This window comes from Heteronotia binoei, chromosome 9 (assembly GCF_032191835.1).
Source record: "Heteronotia binoei isolate CCM8104 ecotype False Entrance Well chromosome 9, APGP_CSIRO_Hbin_v1, whole genome shotgun sequence".
In the NCBI taxonomy this organism is placed as follows: Eukaryota; Metazoa; Chordata; class Lepidosauria; order Squamata; family Gekkonidae; genus Heteronotia; species Heteronotia binoei.
Window position 1 is genome coordinate 2,094,350 of NC_083231.1, and position 27,745 is coordinate 2,122,094.

A 27,745-nucleotide genomic window follows, 5' to 3' on the forward strand; every position below is an offset into this window, starting at 1 on the left:
TCCCTTAGGTAGGCTGGTCCTCGGCCATATAGGGCTTTAAAGGTAATAACCAACACTTTGTACTGGACTCGGTAGGTAATTGGCAGCCAGTGCAGTTCGCGCAGTCCCGGCCGTATGTGCTCCCATTTTGTGAGCCCCAATAATAGCCTGGCCGACGCGTTCTGCACCAGCTGCAGCTTCCGAGTCCGGCACAGAGGTAGCCCCAAGTAGAGGGCATTACAGTAGTCCAGTCTTGAGGTGACCGTTGCATGGATCACTGTTGCGAGGTCGCGACGCTCCAGGAAGGGGGCCAACTGCCTTGCCCGCTTCAGATGGAAGAATGCTGACTTGGCAGTGGCTGCTATCTGGGCCTCCATTGACAATGAAGGCTCCAGTAAAATGCCCAAACTCTTTACCTGGCGCGCGGGTTTCAATAGCGCGCCGTCGAAGGTTGGGAGAGCTATTTCCCCTCCTAGAGCGCCGCGATCCACGCAAAGGACCTCTGTCTTCGCTGGATTCAACTTCAGCCCACTCAACCTGAGCCACGTCGCTACAGCCTGTAAAGCCCGATCCAGATTCCCCGGGGCGGAGTCGGGCCAGCCGTCCATTAGCAGATAGAGCTGGGTGTCATCCGCATATTGATGGCAACCCAGCCCAAACCTCCGGACAATCTGGGCAAGGGGGCGCATATAAATGTTAAATAACATTGGGGAGAGAACTGCCCCCTGAGGCACCCCACAATCAAGTGTGCGCCTCTGGGATCGCTCCCCCCCAATAGCCACCCTTTGTCCCCGACCGGAGAGGAAGGAGGAAAGCCATTGCAAGGCCAACCCCCCAACCCCTATGTCGGCGAGGCGGCACTTTAGTAACTGATGGTCGACTGTATCAAATGCCGCCGACAGGTCTAGTAACATCAGTACCGCAGTGCCGCCCCGATCCAGATGTCGCTGGAGGTCATCTACCAAGGCGACCAGCACCGTCTCCGTCCCATGGCCCGGTCGGAACCCAGACTGGCACGGGTCAAGGACGGAAGCGTCATCTAGGAACCTCTGAAGCTGCAACGCCACTGCCCTCTCAATGATTTTACCTAAAAATGGTAAATTGGACACCGGCCGGTAATTCGCCAATTCGGCCGGGTCTGCTGTACATTTTTTTAAAAGAGGGCGAACCAGCGCCTCTTTCAAGGGCGTTGGAAAGTGCCCCTCGGTGAGGGATCTATTTATGATGTCCCGTAAAGGACATCTAAGCTCCCTCTGGCAGGATTTAATCAGCCAAGAGGGGCAAGGATCCAGATCGCATGTTGTTGGGCGAGCAGCAGAGAGGATCCTATCGACTTCCTCCAGGTTGAGTGGGTCGAAATGGTCCAGCACCAAATCCGAAGACAGGCCCGGAGCCTCAATTTCGCTCACTGTATCCAAGGTGGTAGGCAGGTCTTGGCGGAGCAATGAGATTTTATCTGCAAAATATTTCGCAAATGCCTCACAGCCAATCTCCAATTCTCTAATGTTTGGTTTGCCTTGTGGCAATGTTATCAGGTCCCCAATTATTCTAAATAATAGTGCTGGGCGCGAGTTTGCAGATGCAATCTTGGTTGCAAAGTAATTTTTCTTTGCAGCCTTGACTGCCATCTCATACGACTTCATAAACGTTCTGTAGGATGTTCTCATTGCTTCGTCCCGAGTATGTCTCCACTGCCTCTCTAGTCGTCTGAGCCCTTGTTTCAGCTGGCGCAATTCCAAGGTGTACCATGGGGCCAGCCTCATACGAGGGCGCAGAGGGCGCCGGGGTGCTATTTCGTCGATGGCCCTGGTTAGCCGGTCTTGCCAGGTTTCCACAAGGCCATCGAGGGAATTGCTAGTGGGCCAGGGATCCCTTAGGGCCGTTTGGAACCGTTCCGGGTCCATCAGGCTCCGAGGGCGAGCCATTGGGTTTTCATTCTGCATTTCATTTCTTTCCTTCTATGCTCAGTTCGCTCTCCATCTGCTGTTTTTCCAGTTTTGTGCTTCACTTCCAAGCTGAAGGTAGGTCAGAAGCATACAGATTTGCTTGAATTCCACCCTTGCCCTGCCCCCACCCCATTTTAATTCTTTTTCAAGCAACACGAGTCTTGCAATATGAGTCCATCACTAAACTCGTGCCACTAGTAAAAAAAAATTAATGACTCCTGGCCGGGCTGCCCTCTTCTGCTCTCCTTCCCTCCCTCCTTCCTTCCCTTCTTTTCCCTGTGCTCACTTGGCATTGCTTTCTTCTGGCCCATCTCCTCTCTAGGTGGCAGCTGCAACCAACAGCTGTGCAGGGAGCAACATGTGGTGCTAGTGAATTTGTGCACGCATGCATGTAGATATATGAGCATGTGTGTGGTGGTGTGTGCGTGTGGGGGAGTTGCATCTGACTCACTCAGCCACCTCAAAATACCTGCAATTCTGGCTGCACTTTCTGCAATAAAGGGGGAGAGCAAGAAGCCCCCCCCCCTTCACTGCAAGCTGCCATCTGATTAATCCCCAGTAAATAAAAGCAAGGGTGAGTAGGTGGGGGGGGGGGGGAGAAAAAACTCATCTCTGATTAAAGCCCAGGAATCAAAGCTGCCTTTCAAAAGCCCACCCACCTTGCAGATGCCTCGACTGGCTTGTGCAACGCACCAACCAGCTGGCCCTGGCAGAGAGTCTTTTCTCCGTAGGGACCAACGCAACCCAAAGTGGCTGGACGGGGGAGCCCAAGCAGTGTGCACAGTGCCTACTGCCTGCTGAATGCAAAAGCCTGTGAGTGTGCATGCCCCTCCCTCTCCCTCTTTCATCTCTGCATAGCCTGTTGATTGCCCTCAGCTGGGTGGCTGGAGAAGGCACTGCTGCCAAATACATACAGTGGAGGAGGAGAATGGTACCTGGTGCAGGTGCAGAATCCAAAGGCAAGCTAAAGGCTCAACTGCTTGGATTCTCTGCATCCCAAGGCTGCAGCCTCACCAGACTTCTCCCACAGGGCTGAGCAGGAGGCTTTCCAAAACTGATGACATGAACTACAATTGAGACATCTGGAAAGATGTAATTTTTCTCACAATGGCAGGGCTGCTCCTTGTCCTCTGGAGGCAGGTCTAGTTCTGATTGTTTCAACCTAGGCCAACATGGCCCCATTTGCATCCCCAAGGATTTCCACGCAGGGATGATCCCCAGGGGTAACCTGGCAACTACTGGTGAAATGCAGGTGCAATGGGGCATTCATGATGGGGGTGCTCCCCCACTTTCCCCCTGCTCCAGCTCTCCTTATCAACTTCTCCTGCTCTGCACCACTGGAGCAGGGTTGGTTTGGTTTTTTTGAGGGGTGTGTGTAATTTCCAGGCTCTAACCTAGTTCATCAGACCCTGGAAGTCAAGCAGGGTGAGCCCTGGTTAGTACTTTGATGGGGGGTTGCTACACAGAGGCAGGCAATAACAAAACGGCCTCTGTGGGCATTTTGCCTTGGAATCCCTCCTGGGTCACCAGAAGTCAGCTGGGACTTGATGGCTCTTTCCACCACAGACCGATAAATGACAAATTGCTATAGAATTACAATGCCATAGTGATAGACCGTTAAACAAAATTGTGGAAAAGGTCCTCCAGCGGTACAGCATGGGAGAACGGCTGTTGTGGGCAGGGCAGGAGAGCTCCAGACTTCCTTGTCCACAGGGCAGCCACCCCGGCTTCCAAAAAGATCCAAGTCAAGCAGTGGTTAAAAAGACTGCAGGAAAACTCCATAAGACTGCGTGGAGGTGGTGCGGGGGTGGGGGTGGGCTTGCATTCCATTACTGTTAAAGGTGGGCCAAACACCTGGTACAGAAATCACCACTTTAGACACTGCCTTGGTAGTTCTAATGGGACCATGTTCAAGAGGACCATGGGAGGTGGGACAGAAGGAGAGAGAAGATAACACTATCCTCCATTAGAGGGGGAAAGGACCATGGTTTGTGATACTTATATGTAATTTAATTTATACTTAATCATAAAACCAAAGGAGGATCTTGCAATTATGTTCAAAACACAATCACTGGCTTTACTGAACAGGGTTTCTGCAATTATTGAAGAATCCAAAAATTTCTTGAACTGAACAATTACAGATGAAACCCGCCCCTCCCACCAAAGACACCCCCAACAAAACAAAACAAAGCCATGTGTCTTATTGAAACTCTTCTTCTTTCCTTCAGCATTTCTCAGACTTTTGCCTCTGGAAGAGTCTTTCAGGACCCTCTGAATTTTGCTTTCTGTGGAAGCAGCAGCCGCAATAAATATATGAAGCTGACCCTCAACCTCATGTGCATGGAACACAGCCCAAGAATCCCCCTCCATTCTGACAACCCCTAACAGCCCCTAGAAAGATGGTTCCATCCTCAGGTCACGGGGATCCCTGCAGAGGAATAGCCATGGAGTGGGGAGGGGGCTGCAGTGAAGGAGGGAGGGGGTGAAATTGCCCCCTTTTCAGTCAGTGAAGCTTTGGGCTGGTGTCACCCTTTCCTTGTCCCCCTCTACATATCACCTGTGGGGGTGGGGTAGATTTGCCAGCTGTGGGTTGGGAAATACCCAGAGATTTGGTGGGTGGAACCCTGGGGAGGACATGGTTTTGGGAAGGGAGGGGACTGAGTAGGATCCAATGCCACAGCCCAACCTCCAAAGCAGACATTTTCTCCAGGGGACCTGAACTTGGTGTTCTGGAGAGCAACTGTAATGGCAGATCTCCAGGAGCCACCTGGAGGTTGGCAAGTCCAGGGGTTGGAAGAGGCTGCAAGAATGTCAAGGGCATATGAAATCATTGTTCCTTCCATGCACACACAGAGGCATACAAGCCAATGTACTTCAAATTTTAAAATGAGACCAAATTACTAACAATAATCCTAAATAATGATGGTATGCACTTCTCCAAAACTGAAGCTACCAAGAAAATATGGCAAAAACAAGAACATTCCAAAGCTTGGAACTGGTCCAGCACTTGAGAATACCTTTTCTTCTATTTCTTTGAGCTGTTGCTTCTGAAGTTCAATTTTATCTTCTAACTCCCGAATTCTCTGAAACAAACAAGAATGCAAAAAGAGAGAAGGAATTAGGTTCTGTAGGGTGCTAAGGAATACCCCTTCCCCCCCTTTTAAAAAAAAAGCAACAGACAAAATATATTTTACATGGGGCAAATTAGGTCATGAATCTAACTACTAGTTACACCTTCGTAAAATCACATAATTGGAAGAGTTCTCCAGGGTCATCTAGTCCAATCCCTTGCACAATGCAGGAAATTCACAAGTACCTCCCCAACACGCACCCCAGTGACCCCTGCTCCAAGATGCCCCCCCCCCCCCAAAAGACCTGTCTCCAGGATCCGTGGCAAAACTGGCCTGGAGAAAAACTGCTGCCTAACCCAAAATGGTGAACAGCATTTCGCTGTTATTGTAAGAACAGGCCACAAGAACTAAGTACTGATTTACTTATGTGATTTCTATCCCACTCTTTCCTCCAAAGCAGGCCCAGGGAAGGTCACAGCATAAAACCATGCAATAGTAAGTACAAACAACAAAATCTTTAAAAATCTAGGGCTTTTTTGGTAGAAAAAGCACAGCAGGAACTCATTTGCATATTAGGCCACACCCCAATGACATCGCTATTGTTTCACATTTGGGCTTTTTCTACAAAAACTCATTTGCAGGTACTCATTTGCATATCAGGGCACACCCCCTGACCCCAAGTCAGCCGAAACTGCGTTTCTGTGCAATCCTGCTCAAAAAAGACAACCCCTGTAAAAATCTAATGCAACCCTTTCTACCTTCCTTCACAGAATCAGCACTGCTGTCAGATATCCATCTAGCCCAGGGGTGTTCAAAGTTGCTTAATGTAAGAGCCACATAGAATAAACATCAGATGTTTGAGAGCCACTTAACATGAACAAATATTACACACGTCTTTATTAAAACTCATAACGCTTTCTTTCCACAGAAAGATAAAATACACATGTATGCACTTTGCAATACGACCATGCTAGGAGACTTAAAAAACAAAAGCTGGGAGTAACAGTCCTCATAAAACTAGCATAGAGAAAGATTAGGGAATTAGGCACCAGTGGGAGAAGGAAACACACATATTTTATATATAATTCCCCTTTTGCTTTGGCAAATCAAAGCTCCCTCATTGGCTGGAACTGGGTGGGACTTTTGGCCCATCAAACCATCAGTCAACTGTTCTTGCATCACATTGGCTGACTCTGCTCTCCCCCACCCACTGCTGGCTCCAGGACAGATGAGGATTGGACCTCTGAGGAAACTGTTAGGCAGTGGCTGCTGCTAGGCAACTAATTTTGCTTCTCTCAGTAAAAAGCAGCCGATCTTGGTTCTTTTAGTAGAAGCCAGTGAGGGAGGCCCTTTCAAGTCCTATTTTGACCTTTGAGGGAGAACTCATTAAGTCCACTCCTCTCTTCCACCTGAGTGGCTGTTGCTAGCCAGCCAAGCTGATTTTGTCAGTAAAAGGCAACCAACCTTGGTTCTGGCAGTTACTACCTCTCCCTTCTCTCCCATTGGCTAAGCTGCCTGTTGCTCTGCTTTGCAGAGGAGAGAAAGAAAGCTTTCCCTTGACTGGCTGAGGGATGGAAGAAGAGGGAAACAGCCATAGAGAAAGCCTTCCTGTGACTAGCTGAGGGAAGGAGGAGGAAGAAGCAAGGCTTTCTCTCAATTGGCTGAGGACTCCCTTGATTGGCTGAGGACTCCTCCCTATTCTCCTCTGGGAAGGAAACACCCAGTGACAGGGGTAAAAATGGTATCCTGTTGCAGTAGGGTAGATACAGAGAGACAGATAAGGAGGGAAGGTGAGAGAGAGAGACTAAAGTCAACGTTATCAGAGAAAGAATGTTGGTTTGAAAGGTATCACTAAAGGCCTCTGAGGGAGAACTCATTGGAGCCAGTCCTGACTACGGCTGCCAGTTCCAGGTTGGTGGGAAATCCCTGGAGATTCTGTGGTGGAGTTTGAGGAGGGAGTAGGAGTTAGGGCTTCAGAGCAGGGTGTGCCAGACACAGGTTCTTGCCGTGGAACCTGACTGGGTGATTTTGGACCAGTCACAGCTTCACCTACCTCACAGGGTTGTGGTACAGATCAGAGGGAGGAGAGGAGACTGATGTAAGCTTCTTTGCCCCCCTCCCACCATAGAGAAAGACTGTCCTTTTCCTATGTAGAGGCTGCAGGGAGGGGGAGCAATTGAAAGATGAAGAGGAGACAGAGTTGCCAACTCCAGGTCAGGAAATTCCTGGAGATTTAAGGAGTGGAGCCTGGAGATGGTGAGGTTTGAGGAGGGGGAGGACCTCAGACAGGTACAATGCCATTTACTCCTGGGAAACTATTGTTGCCAATCTCCAAGTGCTGACTGGAGATCACTCAGAATTACAACTGCTCTCCAAATGGCAGAGATCAGCTCCCTTGGGTGGGTGGGAAGTCAGCACGGGTGGAGGGAGGCACTCACCCAGAGCCTCTTTCTAAAGCCCATTGTATTTTTCTCCACTACGGGCCCTATCCCTAGTATACCATATAAATCACTGACCATCACTTGCATCCTTATGCATCTCTCTTTGCCTTGACACCAAGGTCAGTAAATACAGCTCCTAGAAGAGCTATGAAACTAAGGGGGGAACCCTGCACTGCCCTCTTTAATTCTGTCCCTCCTTCCAGTGACTCCTTCAGTGCTTGCACTCTCTTTCCCCGCTCTAGGTCTCTGGGCAACCTCTATGGTGGGGGAAAAAATCTTGCAAGCCTGCCTATTTCCCCCTCCTTCCCCACTTCACACACGGCAGAAATAGTCGCCTACCTACGGGTCAGCATTCAGAGGCTAACCAGGGTCCTGATGCTAATCACATTTACTTGAGAGTAAGCCTGAATTAAGTTCCTCTTGAACCTCTGGGTTTTGCCCAGAATCTGTCACAAGACTTGCGTAAATGCAGAAGAAGCTTTCAATGAGGCAGCAAACACTTTAGCATGTATACACAAGACGACTTGTCTTGCCAGACTGACCAGGGGTGGGATTCTAGCAAGGAGCTCCTTTGCATATTAAGTCACACACCCCTGATGTAGCCAATCCTTCAAGAACTTACAAGGCTCTTTTTTGTAAGCTCTTGGAGGATTGGCTAAATCAGGGGTGTGTGGCCTAATATGCAAAGGAGCTCCTGCTAGAATTCCACCCCTGAGAATGACAATAAGTGAAAGGTACAGTCCAAATATAGGTTACAGGTTAATGGCTCACCATTTCTCTTGCCTAAGGAAAAGGAAAGGAAATGTCCCCTGCGCAAGCACCAGTCATTTCCGACTTTGGGGTGATGTTGCTTTCACAATGTTTTCATGGCAGACTTTTTACAGGGTGGTTTGCCATTGCCTTCCCCAGCCATCTACACTTTCCCCCCAGCAAGCTGGGGACTCATTTTACCGACCTCAGAAGGATGGAAGGATGAGTCAACCTTGGGCCAGCTACCTGATTCCAGCTTCTGCCAGAATCGAACTTAGGTCATGAGCAGAGTTCAGACCTCAGTACTGCAGTACTGCTGCTTTACCTCTCTGCGCCACGGGGCCACTATTGCACTAAACATCCACCCAAAAGCCTTTGAATTCGTTCCCAAACCCCAATGTTGCTGTTCTCTAAGGTCACATTCCAACTTTGCAGATATTTTCCATTGGTACCTATCTTCTGTTACCAGAGAGACAGGATTAGGCCTTAGCTTCCCACAGTGAACATATGAAGCTGCCTTATACTGAATCAGACCCTTGGTCCATCAAAGTCAGTATTGTCTTCTCAGACTGGCAGCGGCTCTCCGGGGTCTCAAGCTGAGGTTTTTCACACCTATTTGCCGGGACCCTTTTTTGGAGATGCCAGGGATTGAACCTGGGACCTTCTGCTTCCCAAGCAGATGCTCTACCACTAAGCCACCGTCCCTCCCTAATCCCGTCCCTGATCTACCCTCTACTGTGGCCTCATTTGTTACCAACACTATTCTACATAAATCCATAAAAGAATATAATGAATATATAAAAAGGTTAGTAAATATTGATATTATAATACATGGATTAATACAGGCATGAATACATGTACACAAATGCATATATGAATACATAAAACAATATAGTTATGGATATAGGAATATGCTTGGGATAATTAGCAATGACAATACTATTAGGAAAATCAATAGACCATTTCTGGATCACAAATTTAAAACAAATCCTTGTGAGGGCCTTGTACCTGACACCGGGAGCCGCACAGTATATGTGGAAGAGCCACCTGTGGCTCCCGACCCACCGTTTGGCTGTCCCCGGCATAGAAAGATTATTAAATATCTGTTGATGTAGTGTTAATTTCAATTAGGATTGAGAGGGCGGAAACCTTTTTGAATATTACAAATACGTCCTATACATGAAATGTGCATTTCAAGTGCCTTGTGTCTGTTGTGTTGTTGATCCTCCTTGTTATGTATATGTTAAATCTTTTTTAAAAAAATCAAATTCTTACTTCCCTGTTCCTTTTCCTTTCTGTACTCCTATCTCATTTAAAACTAAAAACATATATATATATTTAAAAGTTCTCATTTCAGTTCAGGCGCCTGCAGGAGTAGAATGCAATGCAAACTAGTTTTGCAGCAAAGAGGCAGGGCCAGTGGTGCATCCCTCCCAATGAGGGAGGGAGGGGCATGAACCTAAAATGGGCAGTGCGGTTCAGGGTTCATGAGCCAAACCCCAAACTGATGCCAATGGGGCCCCACCTGAACCAAGCCAGTCCAGCAAATTCAGTTCCCTCTTTCTGCCGGCTGCAGCTGCCAGAAGCAGGTGAAAGGGGGACACCCAAGAGAAGACTCCCTCCCTCCCTTTCTCCCCGCCATGGCTTAATGCAGCTGGAAGAAAGAGGGTGGGGATCAACAGCTGACTGGCAGACCACACACCACTCAGCTGTTAGGTTTCAATTTAACTGTTTGGTTTTGCTCCCCACAGCTTCAGAGGGGGAAGTAAATAGCTATTGGTTCATAGCTATTTAACCCTTCTGTTCCCCCCTTCAAATGTGTATGGGGGGAGGAGCAAAACCAAAGGGGTAAATGCCTGGCCCCAAACAGCCAAGCCAGCCAAAAGTCCAATATCAGTTCCTGGACTCCAAACTGGTCCAGGTTTGGTCTGAATTTTGGCCTGTTTGTGCCCATCCCTAATTTCCCCTACATAAAAGCTGCAACAAAGTACTCCAACGAGATCCACAAGATGGGGAAAGTCACACATAGATTTGATTGGCACCATGCTGCTCAAGGTGAGCTTTTTCATCCAGAAAATAAAAATGCATCTCAGTCTATTGTCAGCCAATTATAAACTAAACCAAATCTTGCACAGTAGAATCCAATCCCCTTCAGAGCTCTCCTGATTCCTCATCCTCCCCCCCTCCACAAATAAAAATCTGGTTTAGCTGCTGGGGGTAGCTTTTTTGGCAGTGAAAGCAGGTAGATCTTTCCTGATCCCCCCACAGTATGCAGCACTAGGTGACCTGGGAAATGCATATGCCTGTGGCAGATTCCAGGGCACCAGTGAAGAAACATCTCTCCTTTTCTTCCAGCAGCATTGAACTTGCCATCAGCAGGAGAAGCGCATGTTGTCTCCAGCCTGGATTAAAATCTGAGCACGCAAAGGACACACGAGTCATTATGCTGATCTTGAATTAAAAGGCACCATTATAAGGCACCATAGTTCAAACTAAGGAATTACGAACTTGGGGAAGCTTCCATCTAAGACAGGGGTGGGGAACCTTTTTTCTGCCAAGGGCCATATGGATATTTATAACATCATTTGTGGGCCATAAAAATTATCAACTTAAAAAGCAGTGCTCCACCAAGGGAGAATGATTCAGGCCAGCAAAATTAATGCAAACAATTGTTTTTTTACTTGAAGTCATGTGGGGAGAGCCTAATCTGGCACACACACACCCCCGGCCCACCACCCTAGGCAAATGCATAGGTCCAGGGCTTTTTTTGTAGAAAAAGCCCAGCAGGAACTCAGTAGCATATTAGACCACATTCCCTAATATTAGCATATTAGGTCACACACTCATTAGCATATTAGGCCACACCATCTGGGATAATCAAGTGCAAACTGAACTGTGACCCCTTTTCCAGGCCCTGCAGTAATTCTGGCCAGCCAGCCAGGCCCCAGGGAGCCTGCCGCACAGTACATCTGGGCCCTGTGATCCCCGCCTGGCCCTGGGGAGGCTGCTGCACAGCACAGCTGGGCCCCACGATCCTCGCTGGCCAGCCAGGCCCCAGGGAGGCTGCCACATGGCTCAGTTCGGCCCAGCAGTCCCCGAGGGCCACACCAAGTAACCTCGAGGGCCGCATACGGCCCTCGGGATGGAGGTTCCCCACCCCTGATCTAAGAGCATACGGCTGTCCCTGTGTCGTTCTTGTCTAGATTCTGCAGTAGTCGAGGATCAGACTCCTGTCCTGTGTGGATAGTGTCCCTTTCCTTGAGGGAAGAGGAGCACTTGAACAGGTCTCCATTTTAGGAGTGCTGACACTTTGGCAGTGGAAGCTGCAGGGCTCCACACAGGCCTTGGGGCTTCTCCTTTCACTCACTGGCAACCTCAGATGAGGTCTGGACATTTTCATCCTGAAAATTAAAGTGTTTTATTTAACAGAATTTAATAAACATAGAAGACATGGAATTGCTCCAACAGAGGTGAGATGTTGCACAAGCAATAATATAAAGTCTGACCAGCATTCGCTTTCAAAGCACAGCACCTAAGCAATGTCTGTGATGTGATACACCACAAGATCTTTCACTCTTTATGAGCACACAACAAATCGACATTCACTCTTGCCAGTTCACAAACATCTATGCAAGAGATGCCACTACAGCTTTATAAAACCAAACCCCATTCTTTGCACAAATGGCAGTCGACTTCTTCACCAGACTTTAAAATTATATATGTACACTTTTACAATATCAAAAATAAAATATATTGAATAAAAATCAGTCCTAGAATGTGCATGGATGTCTTGCAAGTAAAGAGAGATTCTGACACTTTAAAGATTACATGAACAAAATGAACTTCTAAGATATGGACGGTGTTACCTGAGCACTGCGCTTGTGAAAATATCATACTAAATTCGAGATCCAGAAAGCATCTTACTAGCTCCTGTGACTCGGTCTTATTGGATTTACATTCATCAGCAAGCCCACAAAAGCAATGTGATAATTTTAGCACACAGCAGGCAAAGGAGGATTTGCTAAGCTGCTTAGAGACTCAGCTCAAAAATGTTCAAAAGGTCAGTTTTAGGTACAAGCGATGTCCCATGGAAGAACTCTTTGGAACAGCAGCTATCTGGTCTAGGATGCCAAAAAATGAAACAGCTGCCAACACCAGAAGTATCTTAAAATCCTCAACGGTAAGGAGAGACACTCTCAAAACCTTCATGCCTTTTTTTGTCAGCTTGAATTAATACAATAAAGGCAAAGCTAGATTCAATCTGGTAGCACTTTTGCCTTGGCAAAGAATTGTTTTCTGTAAGGTTGCATGTTACAGAATCAGAAACTGTGGATTAAGTCTGAGGCTGTTAGAGAATTATCTGTCTGAAATGAAAACAACCTACCTGGATAAGATTGTTACTATTGTTAGCTATCAGTGTTTTTAGCTGTCAAAGAGCACCGTTCTGGATGTCAGCAGCAATGCTGATTCTCTTGGAAAAGCGGCTCCCCTCAGTCACGCTGTCAGCACAACTGCTGGAACTTCAACATGGTCTGGAGTCCAGCTAGCCTTTGCCTCCTTTGCCCACCCTGTGCATGTCTAAAGGGGGGGGGGTCACAGTTGTTGGGGAGGGGAGTAAAGGGGAGGTACAAAGGCAGCTGAAGCAAACGGGCACTGGATGCAAGGGGGGGAGGAGAGTTCCTCTCACCAAGAACCACTTTCGAGAAGACCAGACCCCCAGATACAAATGGAGAAGACCCACAAAGAACAAAAGTTACTCCCCATCATCTCCTGTTTCTTCTGGCCAGGAGGAAGGGGAAGGGGGTCACCCCGGAAGGGTTAAGTGGCTGCCAGACAGCTGCTGCTGCTGTTGTGGGGGAAGCAGTTCATGGTGTGCAGGTCTCAGAGTTTTTACCTACATATTGATTTATATAAGCAATTTCATGACACAATATTATCTTGGGATGTCATCAGGAGGGGCAAAGAAGTGGGAGGGGGGGAGAGGCAACAGGACTCAGAGCAAAGACTGAAACCACCCAAGCTGGGTCACAAAGGGAAGCAAATAAAACCCGAGGCAAATCCCAAGCAGCAAATGCCGCCTCTAACACTGAAGACGGTCTGTCTATCTAGTCATGAAAGAAAGAAGCTGGTTTTTACTGCTGTAAATAAAATCTTGCTACAGAACTTTTTTGGAAGCTGCCTGAACCATCAAGTCACTATATCAACACAGCTAAAAACAATTAACCCGCATCTCATACCCAAGGATCTTTCACCACATTTTGTGGCAGAGATGTCCTGCTGAAGCATTTGTTGAATGTGAGGCAAGCAATGTAATCACTGAAGATGTTTCTCTGAACTTTAGGACTTTTCTTCAAGACAACACTTGATATATTATGGACTGAGATATATAATGGTCTTTTGGATCACTTTAAGAGTTGTGTAAGAATTTTGCTACAGGTTATGAAAACTGTTGTTATTCTTTTTACCTATATTAGATTCTATAAGCAATCTGGCATTTGATAATTTTTTCATAAGAATGTGAGGTTTGCTTTAGTTATTCTTCACAGTTTGCTTTGTGTATTGGAACCCACAAGGGCACAGCATGGCTTCTTCTACGCACCCTCCTGTCCCCTTAGCTACCTGCCCAGAAAATCCTTTCATCTGTTACTAAAATAAGAGCATTGCTCTAATCTGTGGAATAAATCGGAAGGAAGCAGTGTCTGTCTACTCCTCCTGCAAAGAAGAAAGACATAAACTGCAGCGGCCTTATGCAGCTGAGGGATATAAAAGCTGTTGGGTTGGGTCCAACAGAACATCCCTGCCACTGGCAGATCTGGTGGGCAAGAGCCCAGAGCCAGCAGAAGGGCCTCCTGGACTGGCGTGAGGGGGAAAGTTCCACAGGATCCAAACTACAATCCCATAAACATTCACCATAATTCTTTTGAAAGCCATTCTGCTGTCTCTGTTCCTATATTTTCTCATACAGCACAAGCTGCCACTAACAACTACCTGCGGTTTGGCAGGTGGCATTTTTCAAGAAGGTCACTGACAAAGCCAAGGGTGAGTTGTTTTTTCCTAGCCTGGACTTTGAACTGCCTGCCTGCCATTCCTTAGGTAAGCTGGGGGTCAATCAACCAGCTCAGTCAAGAGCATCACAACTCATCCCTGCACCACTGACACTGACACTCCAGATCAAGAAGGATCCCTTCACAGACCCTGAGATGCTCACAGCACAGGCCCCTCTGAATGCTATGCAGGCAACAGGTCCTCCCCAGGCAACTTGGCCCAGTCCCCAGGGATTCAACCACCCTCCTGAGAAGACCTGCACACCTTGAGTACCTCTGGAACCTGTTCAGGAGCCCTGTCAGATGAGCCCTGGGGTCTCCTCCAAACATAACAAAGGACCAGGTGGAGGCATGGACTCAATGAGAGAATGCACAATGGGCAGTTGGGGCCTACCTCATTCTGCTCACCCTCAAGAGGAGGAAGGAGTGTTGGATGTCCAGGCATGAGCCAGGACTTTAACTGGGTCACAAGGGAAGGCACAGGTCCCAGCCTCCTATAGAAACCTGCAGATCCGTGACTGCCTAGTGGGTTCAGCAGCTTTCAGTAGTCACTTGTGCCTAACAAGGAAAGAGTTGGTCTTTCCGGCCCACCATCTCACATTACATTGGCCACGGTCACACTCACCATTAAATCCATCCCTAACCCGTCGCTATTATACCCTGCAGCTTTTTTACAACAAATTTCCTGATCAGACATCCCTCCATCCTTCAGTTCTAAGAAGCGTTGGTCCCGTCGCTGATTGATCAGAGGTCTCAAACGGACCTCATTTTTTGAGATGGCATTCCACACTCGCACAAGCGCAGTACGTTGGATATTGTGCTTGGCTTTTTTTTAAAAAAGGTGCCAGAAAAGGTGGGCGATCTGCGCCCCCCCCCCCCATTTAAACACCCAGAAAGGAAGGGGAAGCCCAGGAGCTCTCTTTGCTGTCTCTCTGTCTGGTGGGGAGACAGCAAAGGTGGGGGATCTTCCTCCCCCCCATTTAAACACCCCACCATGGTGTTTAAATGGGGGGGAGCACGGCAACTCTCTTTGCTGTCTCTCCACCTGGTGGGGAGACAGCAAAGGTGAGTCATCTTCCTCCCTCCCATTTAAACACCCCACCGTGGTGTTTAAATGGGGGGAGCACGGCAACTCTCTTTGCTGTCTCTCCACCTGGCAGGGAGACAGCAAAGGTAGGCGATCTGCCTCCCCACCCCCACCCACCCCACTTAGGAAAGGTCCCCTGTGCAAGCACTAGTCGTTTTTGACTCTGGGGTGACGCTGCTTTCACAAAGTTTTCATGGCAGACCTTTACAGGGTGGTTTGCCATTGCCTTTCCCAGTCATCTATACTTTCCCTCCCCAGCAAGCTGGGTACATATTTTACCAACCTTGGAAGGTTGGAAGGCTGAGTCAACAATTGCTGGCGCAATGATATCATTTGGAGTGGGCTCTCGCAGAGAAGTGGATGTGCGCTTGCAACGAGTCGGCTACAATGGAGCGTTCAAACATAGAAAGAACGCGCGGGAGTTGTCAGAAGCATTATTATTCCGGATTTAATGTACTATCAAAAAAGTCCACGTCTCAATCGTGGCAGTTTGGGATGAACGAGCCAACGACCATTGCCATATGCTGATGTCTGGCTTTCACCCATGCCCATCTCGTCAGTTTATGTGCGTCTGACCTCGGCCATTGATGTGTTATGTGTTAATTTGGAGACCCCTGTTCCCAGCTCCTGTTTCCCCTCAAGGAACCCAATTCACCCTTGGCGTGTTGCTCCTCAGTGAGAAGATCTCTGCCCCCTACTCTGGGGGAGGTGGTCTGCACTGTCAGCCAAACTAGGAAAGTGAGAGCTTGGGGGGCGAGGTGGAAACGGCGGCTTTTTATGGACCCAGCAGTGCCTCTTCTCCTTGCCTTCAGTGGCTTGCCTTTCTTCTGCTCCTTCCAACTCATCCCAAACCTGGTGAGATTTTCTAAATATTGGAATTTTTTCTCAGTTGGCAATTGGTTAATTTTGTGGCCAAGATATTTTTGCTTTCCACATCTTGCCCCCTTCTTTTGTTTCTTTACTTGCCAACAAAAAAGGAGTTCTGGTGAAGCGGGAGGAATCCTGTCCTTCTGAGTCTGAGTTCCAGTGTGAGGAAAGAGTGATGATGGGGCAAAGGTGTGGCCCTAACTGCCTCTGCTGATTCTGAACTCTTAAAGGGTTGCCAGTCTTCTTAGGGAGCTTAAAATGGCCCCAGGGAGATTTAAATAATTAACTTGCTTAGGTTCTACATAGATTTGGCTCTTCTTTGGGACAATGGGTCTCTGGAATCTCAAAGTGACAGTCCATAATACCAGTCCCTCAATTGTGGCCTCAAAAGGCCTCATGTCTATCTCATGATGCTTCAGTTTCTGACCTTTCCAGCTGCTTTCACAAATGTGGAGTCTCCATCAGGACAGTCATTTTCTGTCAGTCCTTGAATATCATTGCAGTCTAACTCCTTACTTTGCCTCTACCTATGAAAGCTCACTGATGGACACTTTGAACAGTTAATGCCCACAAATCTCCGTTTCAGATCTTATGTTGGGAGTAAGCCTCGGCTTGCCTTTGCCATTGTGTTAGCAGGTGCTGACATCAGTAAAGGGTGATTGATTCAATTTTTAAACCACCCTCCCCTGAAGGTCTCAGGGAGGTGTACAACATATACCTCAGTAAACATACAACATATAGCTCCGTAGATAAAACAGTACAGGAAGTTCAATTAAAACAATGCAGCACTACAGTGTACCCTTCTGATGCCTTCTGGTGTCAATTTATGCCCTCCCCATGGTCATGGTGGAGACAGAAATGAGACAGGAATGGTCAAAAGCAATATATCCTCTCCCCACAACACCCTCCTCTAAGAATGGCACAGAGTTCTTACATTGCAATTCTCACAGTTTCAAATATAAGATAAGCGGCACAAACATAACTTGACTCTTCACAGAATCTCCATTGGACCAGGAGCTCCCCCAGTGGCCAGACCCTGCAAGGACACTACAGGAAGTGCACATCTACCTACCTACCTACCACTGATGCTGGATTCAGGGGACACGTTAATGCCCCAGTTTACCTATTTCAAACAGGAATGTGGCTAGCTTCTTAGAAAGAGGCAGTGCTGCTGTCTGTTTTGGGAACTATGGTAAAGTCTGCCCCATCGCTTGTTTGCCTTCCTGTTTCTTTAGTAACTTGAGCGTGCCCTGCTCACATTCCACATATGCTGCAAATTATGAGTCCGAAGCTTTGTAAGAGTTATGGGACAGGCACATTTTAAAACTGGGACCCAGAAGCCCCTGGTTGGATCCCTCTGGCCTGCTGAGAACTGTTGGGACTTGGCTGAGGGAAGTGAAACATCAAAGTGGCAACCAAAGTGGAGGTGGAAACAGAGCCAGTGCCTCAGCATGCAAAGGGGGAGGGTTACCTGTTGGGCTTGCTGCAGCAGCTCCATGCGTTCGTGCAGGATCTGGCTGTCAAACTCACGGCTTTGTCGCAGGATCTGCCTCCGCACCTTCTCCACGGCAGCCCGCAGGTCTTCCCTCTGGGCCTCGCTCAAGGACACACTGGCTCTCTTCCCCGGTTCCTGCTGCAGAGCATTATAAAGTGTGGCTTCCAGCTCCTGGATTCTCTAATGCAGCCCAAATCACATACAAAACAATCCCGTTTGAATACGGAAAGCCAACACAGCACGGCTAAGAGCAACAGCAACACTGATGTGGGTGACGGGAAGCCTGCTGAGGGTGAGAACACAAAGCAGCCACTGGGGAGCAGCCACTGGACACTGACCGCAGGTGAGGGGCACACAGAGCTCCATGCAGGACAGGCAAGCATGGCGTGATCTGCCCAGTGACCCAGGCCTCACGCCATGTCATGCAAGAGACGGCAAAGGAGAGAGCAGTCGCTCAGTGGCAGAGCACATGCGTGGCATGCTCAGCCCCTGGAGGTAACATGGCTGGGAAAGAGCTTGGAGTAGATGGCCTTGGTCTCCATGGAGGGGATAAGGCAACTGCATATGTCCAAAGCACTGGCAAAAAAGCCCCATTAATCTGAAGGGCTACTGACAAAATAGGGGCTACCTGGTAGATTGTTAAAACAGCCTGGAGTTAACACAGTCAAAACAATAGAATACTCTATGCAACAGGAGGCTGCTCAAAGCTGCAGCACCCGCCTTTAAATTTAAAAGGTCAAGGTCAAGGTAGTCCCCTGTGCAAGCACCAGTCGTTTCTGACTCTGGGGTGGCATTGCTTTCACTACGTTTTCACGGCAGACTTTTTACGGGGTGGTTTGCCATTGCCTTCCCCAGTCATCTACGCTTTTCCCCCCAGCAAGCTGGGTACTCATTTTACTGACCTTCAAAGCATGGAAGGCTGAGTCAACCTTGAGCCGGCTACCTGAACCAGTTTCTGCTGGGATTGAACTCAGGTTGTGAGCGGCTCCAACTGCAGTACTGAAGCTTTATCACTCTGTGCCATGGGGCTCTTCCCTTTAAATTACCAGCCTTTAAATTACCAGACACCTGTAACCGTGGCTAGAAGACTTGGCTATTCCCGCCGGCTCACTGGAGCCAGGCAGACTGAGCTTGGGGACGTGGGAACAAAGGGCTGCAGGATCCAAATCCCTACAGCCCTAGACCAATCACAAGCCCCCACCAGTTTGAATGACCCAATGATGTGCTAGCGCGGGAACCTAGAGATGAATAAGTTGGGCCTGCTGGTCCCATCCCCAGTCTTGTATTGTGACCTTTACTATGTGATTCCTAATAAAGAGCTTGTTATCACTATGTCGAGACTCTGCCATGCATAGAACCCACTAGATTATAACTTCAAAAACGACTGGTTGGCATTGCTCTGTCATTGCTCAGTCCGCAGGACGGCTAATCTGAGCCACCTGTGCCGTGGAATGGGTAGGAAACTGTTCAGGGAAGCTGTGATGGAGATCAGGTCTTCTCATCGCTCCCCCACTCGGCTTGACTAGCCCTGGTGGAAGGAGGCACAATTCTTGACCCAACTGCTTTGATAATGATCTACATGCACAACCTTAAGATCCGTGCTTTATTAAAATATTTATAGCCTGCCTTCCCTATGGCTCCAGGTGGCAACCAACTCAAATGGAAAACATATAAAAATACAATAAACCCCCAATTAATGTCTGCACCCCATTAAAAGCCCTGGTGGAACAAAACAGCCGTGCAGTTGCCTTCTGAAAGCTTCTGTGCCCCCCGCTTTTCAGGAAGCCTGTTCCACAGGGTGGGAGCCACAGTGGGAAAAATGGGCTCCAGCCAATGCTGGGTGGGCCCCTCTAAGCAGGCAGAATAGGCTGGAGGTGGCGGCCCAAAGAGTGCAGCAGCTACACACTGGCATATGGGAAGAGTCAACCCTTTGGACACCCGGGCCCTTGGCTGTGGAGGGCACACTGAACTGAACTCTGAAATAGACTGGAAGCCAGTGTGGCTACTCTGAAAGACAAGATCTGTTCCCATCAGCTAGCCCCTGACATGATACTGGGCAGCATCACCTGATCATCAAACCGCAGCTCCAAGAGGTCTGCTGTCTTATGCTACAGGCTTGGGAACAGTGAATGACCCACAACTGGGCGGCACTTGCAAGATTCAGCAGTGAATATCCTGAGACAAAAACGACAGAATATATGATCAAAGATTCCCGTAGGAGCGCAGGATGTCACCCCCAAAAACACGTGAGGAGCAACGGCCTTGCTGATTATCATCAATTCCTTTGGTAGTACAGTTCTTATGGACTGTGAATTAATAACCTGCTTGAAGTGGGAAGTGAATGGGAAATCAAGTGGCTGGACTATCGCAGCAGTGTAGAGAAATGTTTCCTTAATTCACACAGCAAACAGCTGCACTTTTGTTCGCCACAGAGGGCCTGCAGGTGAGAGAAGCGTTTCAGGCTTGGCATGTCGGAGGCAAAGGTTGCTTGCTGTTGCCATAAGATGCTGCCACCACCAATGGCCATGGGGGCAGATTTGCCAGCTGGAACCCCCCACTGCCTTCTCTGCTGTTCCCCAGAAGCAATATATTTGTGAATTACTTTTTAAAAAAAAGATACCATTGTTATATTACACCAAAATCTCACAGTTCCACAGGCAAGCTTTCAAAGCAGAGGATGATGCAGTGCAACTGCGTAAGCTCTCTGAGTGGGGAATAAGCTCTGAAGTTTGTCGCAGTCTCAGGCACTGAGTTTAGCACACACACTTTAAAAATTGAAATATAATTTTCACAGTTTTATCCATGATTATTATGTGCCCTGCAATAGGCTGTTTCTGTATTTCAGTCAAACCCCCACATTTCCTACCACATAAGCCTGGTCCAGAGCTTGCTTCCGGTAGTCCAGCTCCTCCTCCAGGTAGCCCTTCTGCTTCGTGAAGAGGTCCTGAGCGACAGTGAAAGACAAAGGCAGGGTTTGGCTTTTCACCACATCCAGAGAAACCGCTTTGGTAAATCAGGGGCTGGTTCTGAGGATACAAAGGCCAAGACCGGAACCAAGCAGAACATTTGTGGCTAAAAAATAGTACTCCTTTCAGTTCTAAGGCAAAATGTTTTCTGTCACCACCTTTTCATGAGCACACATAAAGTCAATGGCTCTTTTGTTCTGCAACCTGATACTCTGGGACTGATTCTCCCCCACATGATGGCTTGCATCCACATGTTGCAACTGGTTCCCAAGAAAAGCAAAAGATCTAGCATAATTAAGCTGGGAGGGCTCATCTAGACATGCACGTAACCACTGGACACCTGTGGGCATGAGAACCACTGGCCCACCCTCAAGGTGCAATCGATAGGAGAAGGATTCAGCTTATGAAACATCTCAGGCCTGGCTCAGACATGCCTGCTCATCACTCGATGAAGCCTTCTCTCTAGAAATTGCGTTTCTTTATTTGAATGCACTTTTAATCAGTCATCTAATATTTAGTAGGATTACTTAAAATGCATGACAGCCTTCACACCTTCTGTTTAGAATAACATGAGAATCTCTCTTCCTATGTTGAAAGTGGAAATATACCGGATGCATCTCGGGGAAGGCCTCTACCATCTGTAAAGCTTTCTTGCATTTGCAGAAAAGTAGCTGAGGGGGTGGGAACGATCCCTTGCTGCACTTCACGCCAAATTCCCCCAACTGCTCTGATGGACTCCTCATGCTGCAGGAAACCCCTCATCTGTGGGAGAGAGCACTGGGGGGGGGGGGGGCTTTGAAGCCTGGTGCTGGGTGTGTTAGCTGGCTTCCCACAGTAGAGCCAAGAAGCTGTAGCTGAGGGTGACTCTGTGCAGGGCTGGACAGAGATACAAAAATGACCCAGGAGCAGACTAAGAAGCCCTTCCTTGTGCCACAGAAGCTGGGCACAGAGTCACCCTCAGAGTAGAACAGTGGTTTTGGAGCAGGCGAGAGGCAAGCGCATTCCTCTCCCTGGCCAAGTCCAAGCTGAGGAGGCCCTGTAGAGCAGCGCCACAAAAGTGGCTTGACTCGAACTCAGCCCGCAGCAGAGGGAGGTGCGGGGGGATCCATGCTCATCTCTGCTTGCTCCTGGTTCTCACTGGCCCTTCAGTAAGCACAGGGGCCTATCCACTCCACCTTTGCGCAGGGCCCAGCCTCTGAAGAAGTGGAGGAATTTAGCTCAAGAAAAAGGGCTCAGGGCTCAGAAGGGCCTTTGGATCTCTGTCTGGGCCGAAACCCCTCTCTTTAACGACTGCTTATAAGGAAGAAGAAGAAGAAGAAGAAGAAGAGAAGAAGAAGAAGAAGAAGAAGAAGAAGAAGAAGAAGAAGAAGAAGAAGAAGAAGAAGAAGAAGAAGAAGAAGAAGAAGAAGAAGAAGAAGAAGAAGAAGAAGAAGAAGAAGAAGAAGAAGAAGAAGAAGAAGAAGAAGAAGAAGAAGAAGATGATGATGATGATGATGATGATGATGATGATGATGATGATATTGGATTTATATCCCGCCCTCCACTCCAAAGAGTCTCAGAGCGGCTCACAATCTCCTTTCCCTTTCCCCGCCCCCCACAACAGACACCCTGCGAGGTGGCGGGGCTGGAGAGGGCTCTCACAGCAGCTGCCCTTTCAAGGACAACCTCTGCCAGAGCTATGGCTGACCCAAGACCATTCAGCAGTGGCAAGTGGGGAATCAAACCCGGTTCTCCCAGATAAGAGTCTGCACCACTTAACCACTACACCAAACTGGAGAAAGGATCACTGCCAGGAGGTGGTATGAAACTGCAAGGCAAAAAAATCACTCCCCCTCCCGCTCTCTGCACCCTGTGGCTCCCCTGCCCTTCATCCTGCCCCCACAGAAAGTTCACTCTTCAAATTAAGAGACCGAGAGAAAGAATCATGACATTAGTCTGTGGTGGGAAGACCAAGGAAGTCGGGTCTTGATGTGTTCTTCACTCCTCTTTTCACATCAGGAGAGAACCTCCGACTCTGGGCGGCCTGACCTCGGTTGTGGGGGGAGCACAGAAGAGCCCAGTCAGAACAAGAGGTAGCTAAGCAGCACCAGAGCTACAAACTGATTTGGGAAATAAACTGTCTTTGTGGGAGTCTCTTCAGTCCTCTCTTCTTTACTGAGGGGTTTGCGTATATTTAACTTACTAAGAGTTGAACAATGATGGCTGTACATGGGGCATTGCTAAGGTTAATCATGTTGCTTAATTAGGATAAGTAAATGTTGTGAAGACCAGTTCTCAGGAATGCAGGGGAAAATATACACAAAAGCTTGAAGCTCCAACTTTTTATCAGCATCTGACACACATGTTAATATAATTTGGCCAGGAGATCATGATAGCTGAGCTGTGTCATTCCTCTTATTTACAGGGCATCCTTCCTCCAAGTAACTCACAGTGATGTACATGGATAGATTGTGAGGCTCAAAGAGAATTCCTGGGCATCTAGAAGTGATTTGAGCAAGGCCACCAAACTGTTCATCCATGCTTCTCATCACCGCAACCCTACCCCTCCCCCCCACACACACACACTCCATTACACAGCTACTCTACCACAAGGCGGTATTTTGGGTAGAGTTGCCAGCGCAGCTACTAGAGTCTACTACAGTTCTGTAATAATTTAATGAATTATATTTGTTATTTTTATATTATCCATGTAATTTTTTTTGTAACCGTTTCTAGTCCTGTATTCGCAGGGGTGTCAAATGTCCAGCCCACGGGCCAGAACCAGCCTACCCATGGCTTTAATCAGGCCCACTGGGCTCTTTAATCCCCCCTCCCCCTCCTGTCCTCACCCTTTGAAGCTCTGAGCTGCCAAAGTTCCCTGATCTTTCTGCCTGGTCTTTGCCAGCTGCAGCAGGAAGCAAAGCTGCAAGGAAAATGTGGGCATGGATTTTCCAATAGACAGGACCCAGAGAGCTTAATGAAAAATCCATGCCACATTTTCCTGGTAACTTTGTTACACACTTAACCACTGCAATGTGTTTCAATGGCATTGAGATCAGTTTCACTTTCAGCATTCCCATTAAATGAACACAGAAAAAGATTCAGGCAGGGAACTTATAAACAGTTCAATAAGATGAAGCTCATGCTTTCTGGAGTTGTGTCCTTGTCTCTGCTGAATGCTAGTGAGTGCTCTAACCTGGTACCCACAGCCAAAGAGGAATATTATACTGGAGAGCCATGTCAGTGTGAGTAGACCTGGGGGAGGGCGGGGGGAGTTTGCAATGCCATTTCATTGATTTCCCAGACTCAGAGCATTTTCTATTTTAGTTTCTGCTTTGATCCTTGTGCTTTTTTTTGATGTTTTATTTTTAAAATTGTATTGCCAAATTCCTCTATTCCCCCATCTTTACATTTAAAACAAAATATTACAAGAATTTTAAGCATATTTGTATTTTAAGTTTTTAAAAACAATATTTTAAATTGTGTTTTGTCTGTGTCCTTATTTCTGCTACCTCATATTACATTTTATGGCATACATTTGTCATTTGTGTCAGATCCAGCCCTCCTGATGTCCCTGCATGTGTTGCATTCTTGTGCTGACCTTTGACAGTAATGAATAATCCACTCACTCATTTACAACTGCTCTGTTTAGAAGAGCCACAAGCAGATCATCTCTTAAGCACAACAGCAGAAGGAAGAAGCTTGAAGACTCAATGCCGCCTCTTCCTCCTCCAGAAACAGATACTTATTTTTCTTAAAGTGGTTATCCCCTGCTTTCCCTCATGGCTCAGGGTGGCCTGGTCAAAAGCATCCAGTTAACAATAACACCCAGTTCAGCCCCAGCCTGATCCAGAGCCTGAAACTTGCCCTGTGTTGACTGGACGTTTTCAGGATGGTGCCCCGCAGGGAGCTTGTTCCGTAAAGTGGGAGCAGCCAGCCAGAAAGCAGGGGCTCTCATCAATGCCAGGTGGGCCGCCTTGAGCGAGGGAAACTGCCAGCAGGAGGCAACCTGCAGGTCCTGCCTGGCCCACCACCTCTTCTCCCTTCTGCTCCCAAACCTCCACCAGTGGCCAGAACTCAACCTATAATATGATCTCTTCAAGTTCTTATATTTTGTAATCCACTGACTGACTGACTGGAAAGGTTTTTTAAATCATACTTGTAATCTGCTTGGGTCCTGATGAGAAAGGTGGACTCTAAATTACAACAAACAAACAAATCTTCTGCTCAAGCTGTGAATTCCAGGAAAATCCCATTCCCTTTGACACGTGCTATGGCTTTTTTCCTTGACTGCAAAGAAGCAGCCGTGTTAGTCTATCTTGGCCAAAGAGCAAAGATTCTTACAGACTAACAACATTTATTTCAGGATGAACTTCCACAAGTCATCGGTCACTTCCTCAGATCTGAGGTTCAGAGAAGTGACTCACAAAAGCTCACACTGAGATGTTAGTCTGCGAGGTGCCTCTGGATTTCTGCTTCTCTTTTCATTGACTGCCACTATTCCTGTGGGAAACCTTAAACGCCACTTCTCCTACACAATCATTTCATTCTGATATGGCTTCAACATCCCCCAAAGTAGGGCCCAGTAGGGCTCGCTGGAGGCCACCATGACTTCCAGTCATCAACCACACACACACACAAATACTAAAAAGAAAAGGAAAGGAAAGGAAAGGAAAGGAAAGGAAAGGAAAGGAAAGGAAAGGAAAGGAAAGGAAAGGAAAGGAAAGGAAAGGAAAGGAAAGGAAAGGAAAGGAAAGGAAAGGAAAGGAAAGGAAAGGAAAGGAAAGGAAAGGAAAGGAAAGGAAAGGAAAGGAAAGGAAAGGAAAGGAAAGACATTCCGTGCAACCACACAGAGATCAAAAGATCTTTAAAGCAATCCTCCCCACCGGCAATTGTAGCTCAAGCTGATATTGTTATGAACAGCAGAACTTTAAGGAAGCCCCTTTGACTAGAGAATAAATATGGACTGAGGTAACTGAGGCCACTGCACTGAGAGAACCTCTTGACTTTTTAGGGGGGGGGGGCAGAGACAACAAAGAGCCCTGAAGCTTTGTCCTGGGATTCTGCTGTGACTGGCCCAGAAGTGCTACACAAACAAAAAGCACCAAGGCAGGGGTCTTGGGGGAAACAAAATCTGCATCCAGGAGCACACTCAAGACCAGCAAAGCTTTATTCAAGGTATAAGCTTTGTGTGCATGCTTGAACACCAACAAAACACATGAAACTTAATTGGTCTTCAAGGTGCCCCCGGACACAAACTTTGTTCTGCTGCTTCAGACCAGCACAGCGACCCGCCTGCAATCTACCTTGGGGGAAATAATTTTGATCTGCTCCTGGGGTTACAGTTAACGCCATTTCTTTTTACAAAGCAGGGTTTAAGGGGAAAGGCCTGCATTCCCTGACATCTCTTCAGGAGGCCACTCCTATTAAAGTTGGGGGGTGGGGGGAGTCAGCATGCATCCTGACCCTGACAGTTTGTGAAGAATGAAAGGCCAATGGTTGCCTCCTCCTTACCTTTTCATTTTCTAGGTCCACCATCTTCTGAGTGAGAGCAGCTTCCGTCTCCTCTATTTGTTTTAGCCACTGTAGGAAAGTAACAGCAATGAAAATGAAACTGCAGCCTGCCTAGCATGTGGTAAGTAAACATTCTTATTCTGTTCGCTGCTGGCTTCTCTATGGAACGAATGAAGCTGCTGGACTGTGTCATGCCTGCCCCTGCTGACTCAGAGCAGGTGCCTGCTTCTGACCCCGCCCCTGCTGTGCAGATGCCTTCAGCAACAGAGGACGTAAGTCCTGAAGGAGCCAGCCAGCAGCAGGGGCCACCTGAAACCAATCTGGCCACACCAGGTACTAGCTCATCTCCCCCAGACTCACCAACACCTGGGGCCCGCCTGCGCGAGAGGAGACGCCTGGAATTCAGGAACAGGCGTAGAGAGGCGCGCATGCGGGCTAGAAGAGATCTGAGCCCGGAGTTCTAACGAGCCAATTAGCCAGCAGTATATCTGGGATCCTGGCCTCAGGCCAAACTGTGCTGGCAACAAGCGAACACCCTTGGATGTGTCTGCGTCTCGCACCCCTTGCTTCGGAAAGAACCTGTGCATTCCTGACCCGGCCTGACCCATAGACTGGTATTCTGGACTCTGGCTTTGCTTATCGGACTGGCTTAGGTATCGTTTGATCTCGGCTTTGCTTCCCGGCTTCTGACTCTCGGCTCTGTTTCCCGGCTTCTGACTTTCGGCTCGGCTCCCCGGCTTCTGACTCCCGGCTTCCCTGACCAAGCTTCCGTCTCACCCTCCAGCCTGCCTGTTTACGTTATCAATCAACTGGACTGTTTTACGACCACTCCCTGTGCTTCGCCTGGGCTGTCTGCGAGAGGTCCTGGCTCGTTGCCAGGACGATAGCAGCCGCAGCTTCGTGTCAGAGACTCGGGCCGTGACAGCTTGCCAGCACCCAAAACTCACCAGGCACGCTCATGACGGACCAAGCGGCAGGAGGCATGGACCCCTTGCCGGGGCTCCTAGACCAGGTGCAGCAATTAACCCAAGCGGTGATTACTCTGCAGCAGCAGACTGCGTCCAATGCCGTGGCCTTGGCTGCCGCCGCTGCTCCCCGCTCTCGCTGCCCGGTGAGCATTCCTGAGAAATTCGCAGGAAACTTGGAAGAGTTCCCTGCCTTCCTCGCCCAGTGTGAACTATACATGGAGATAAGGCAGGGCGACTTCCCTACAGACAAAACAAAAGTCTGTTTTATCCTGAGCCTGCTTAAAGGGCCAGCGGCCAAGTGGGCCACTCCTCTGCTGCTAGAGCCCTCGCCGCTGCTAGCAGACTACACACGGTTCAAGGCACACTTCCAGGCCGCCTATGCCAACCCTGTGCGTGCTGAGACAGCTAATCGCAAGATACGGGCTCTGCACCAAGGCCAGAACTCTGTGTCTCAGTATACCACAGAGTTCCAGCTGCTGGCTCAAGACCTGGCCTGGAATGAAGCTGCCTTGGTGGACCAGTACACTGAAGGCCTCTCCGATGCCGTCCTGGACGAACTGGCACGCACCGACCGCCCAGCCGCCCTCCAGGACCTGATCCTGCTGTGTCTACGCATTGATGGGCGACTGCAAGGTCGG

At 48.4% G+C, this 27,745-nt stretch overlaps 1 protein-coding gene across 1 annotated transcript in view; it reads right to left on the minus strand.

Moving 5' to 3' along the window:
• The window catches only part of JAKMIP1 (janus kinase and microtubule interacting protein 1), a 154,691-nt gene that overhangs the window by 6,922 nt on the left and 120,024 nt on the right, over window positions 1–27,745 (minus strand). Inside the window, exons 19-22 of the mRNA XM_060246127.1 lie at window positions 26,140–26,208; window positions 20,547–20,624; window positions 17,657–17,860; window positions 4,943–5,008 (exon numbers count right to left, since the gene is read on the minus strand). Coding sequence (XP_060102110.1) covers window positions 4,943–5,008; window positions 17,657–17,860; window positions 20,547–20,624; window positions 26,140–26,208 — 417 coding nt within the window. The remainder of the gene's footprint in view (window positions 1–4,942; window positions 5,009–17,656; window positions 17,861–20,546; window positions 20,625–26,139; window positions 26,209–27,745) is intronic.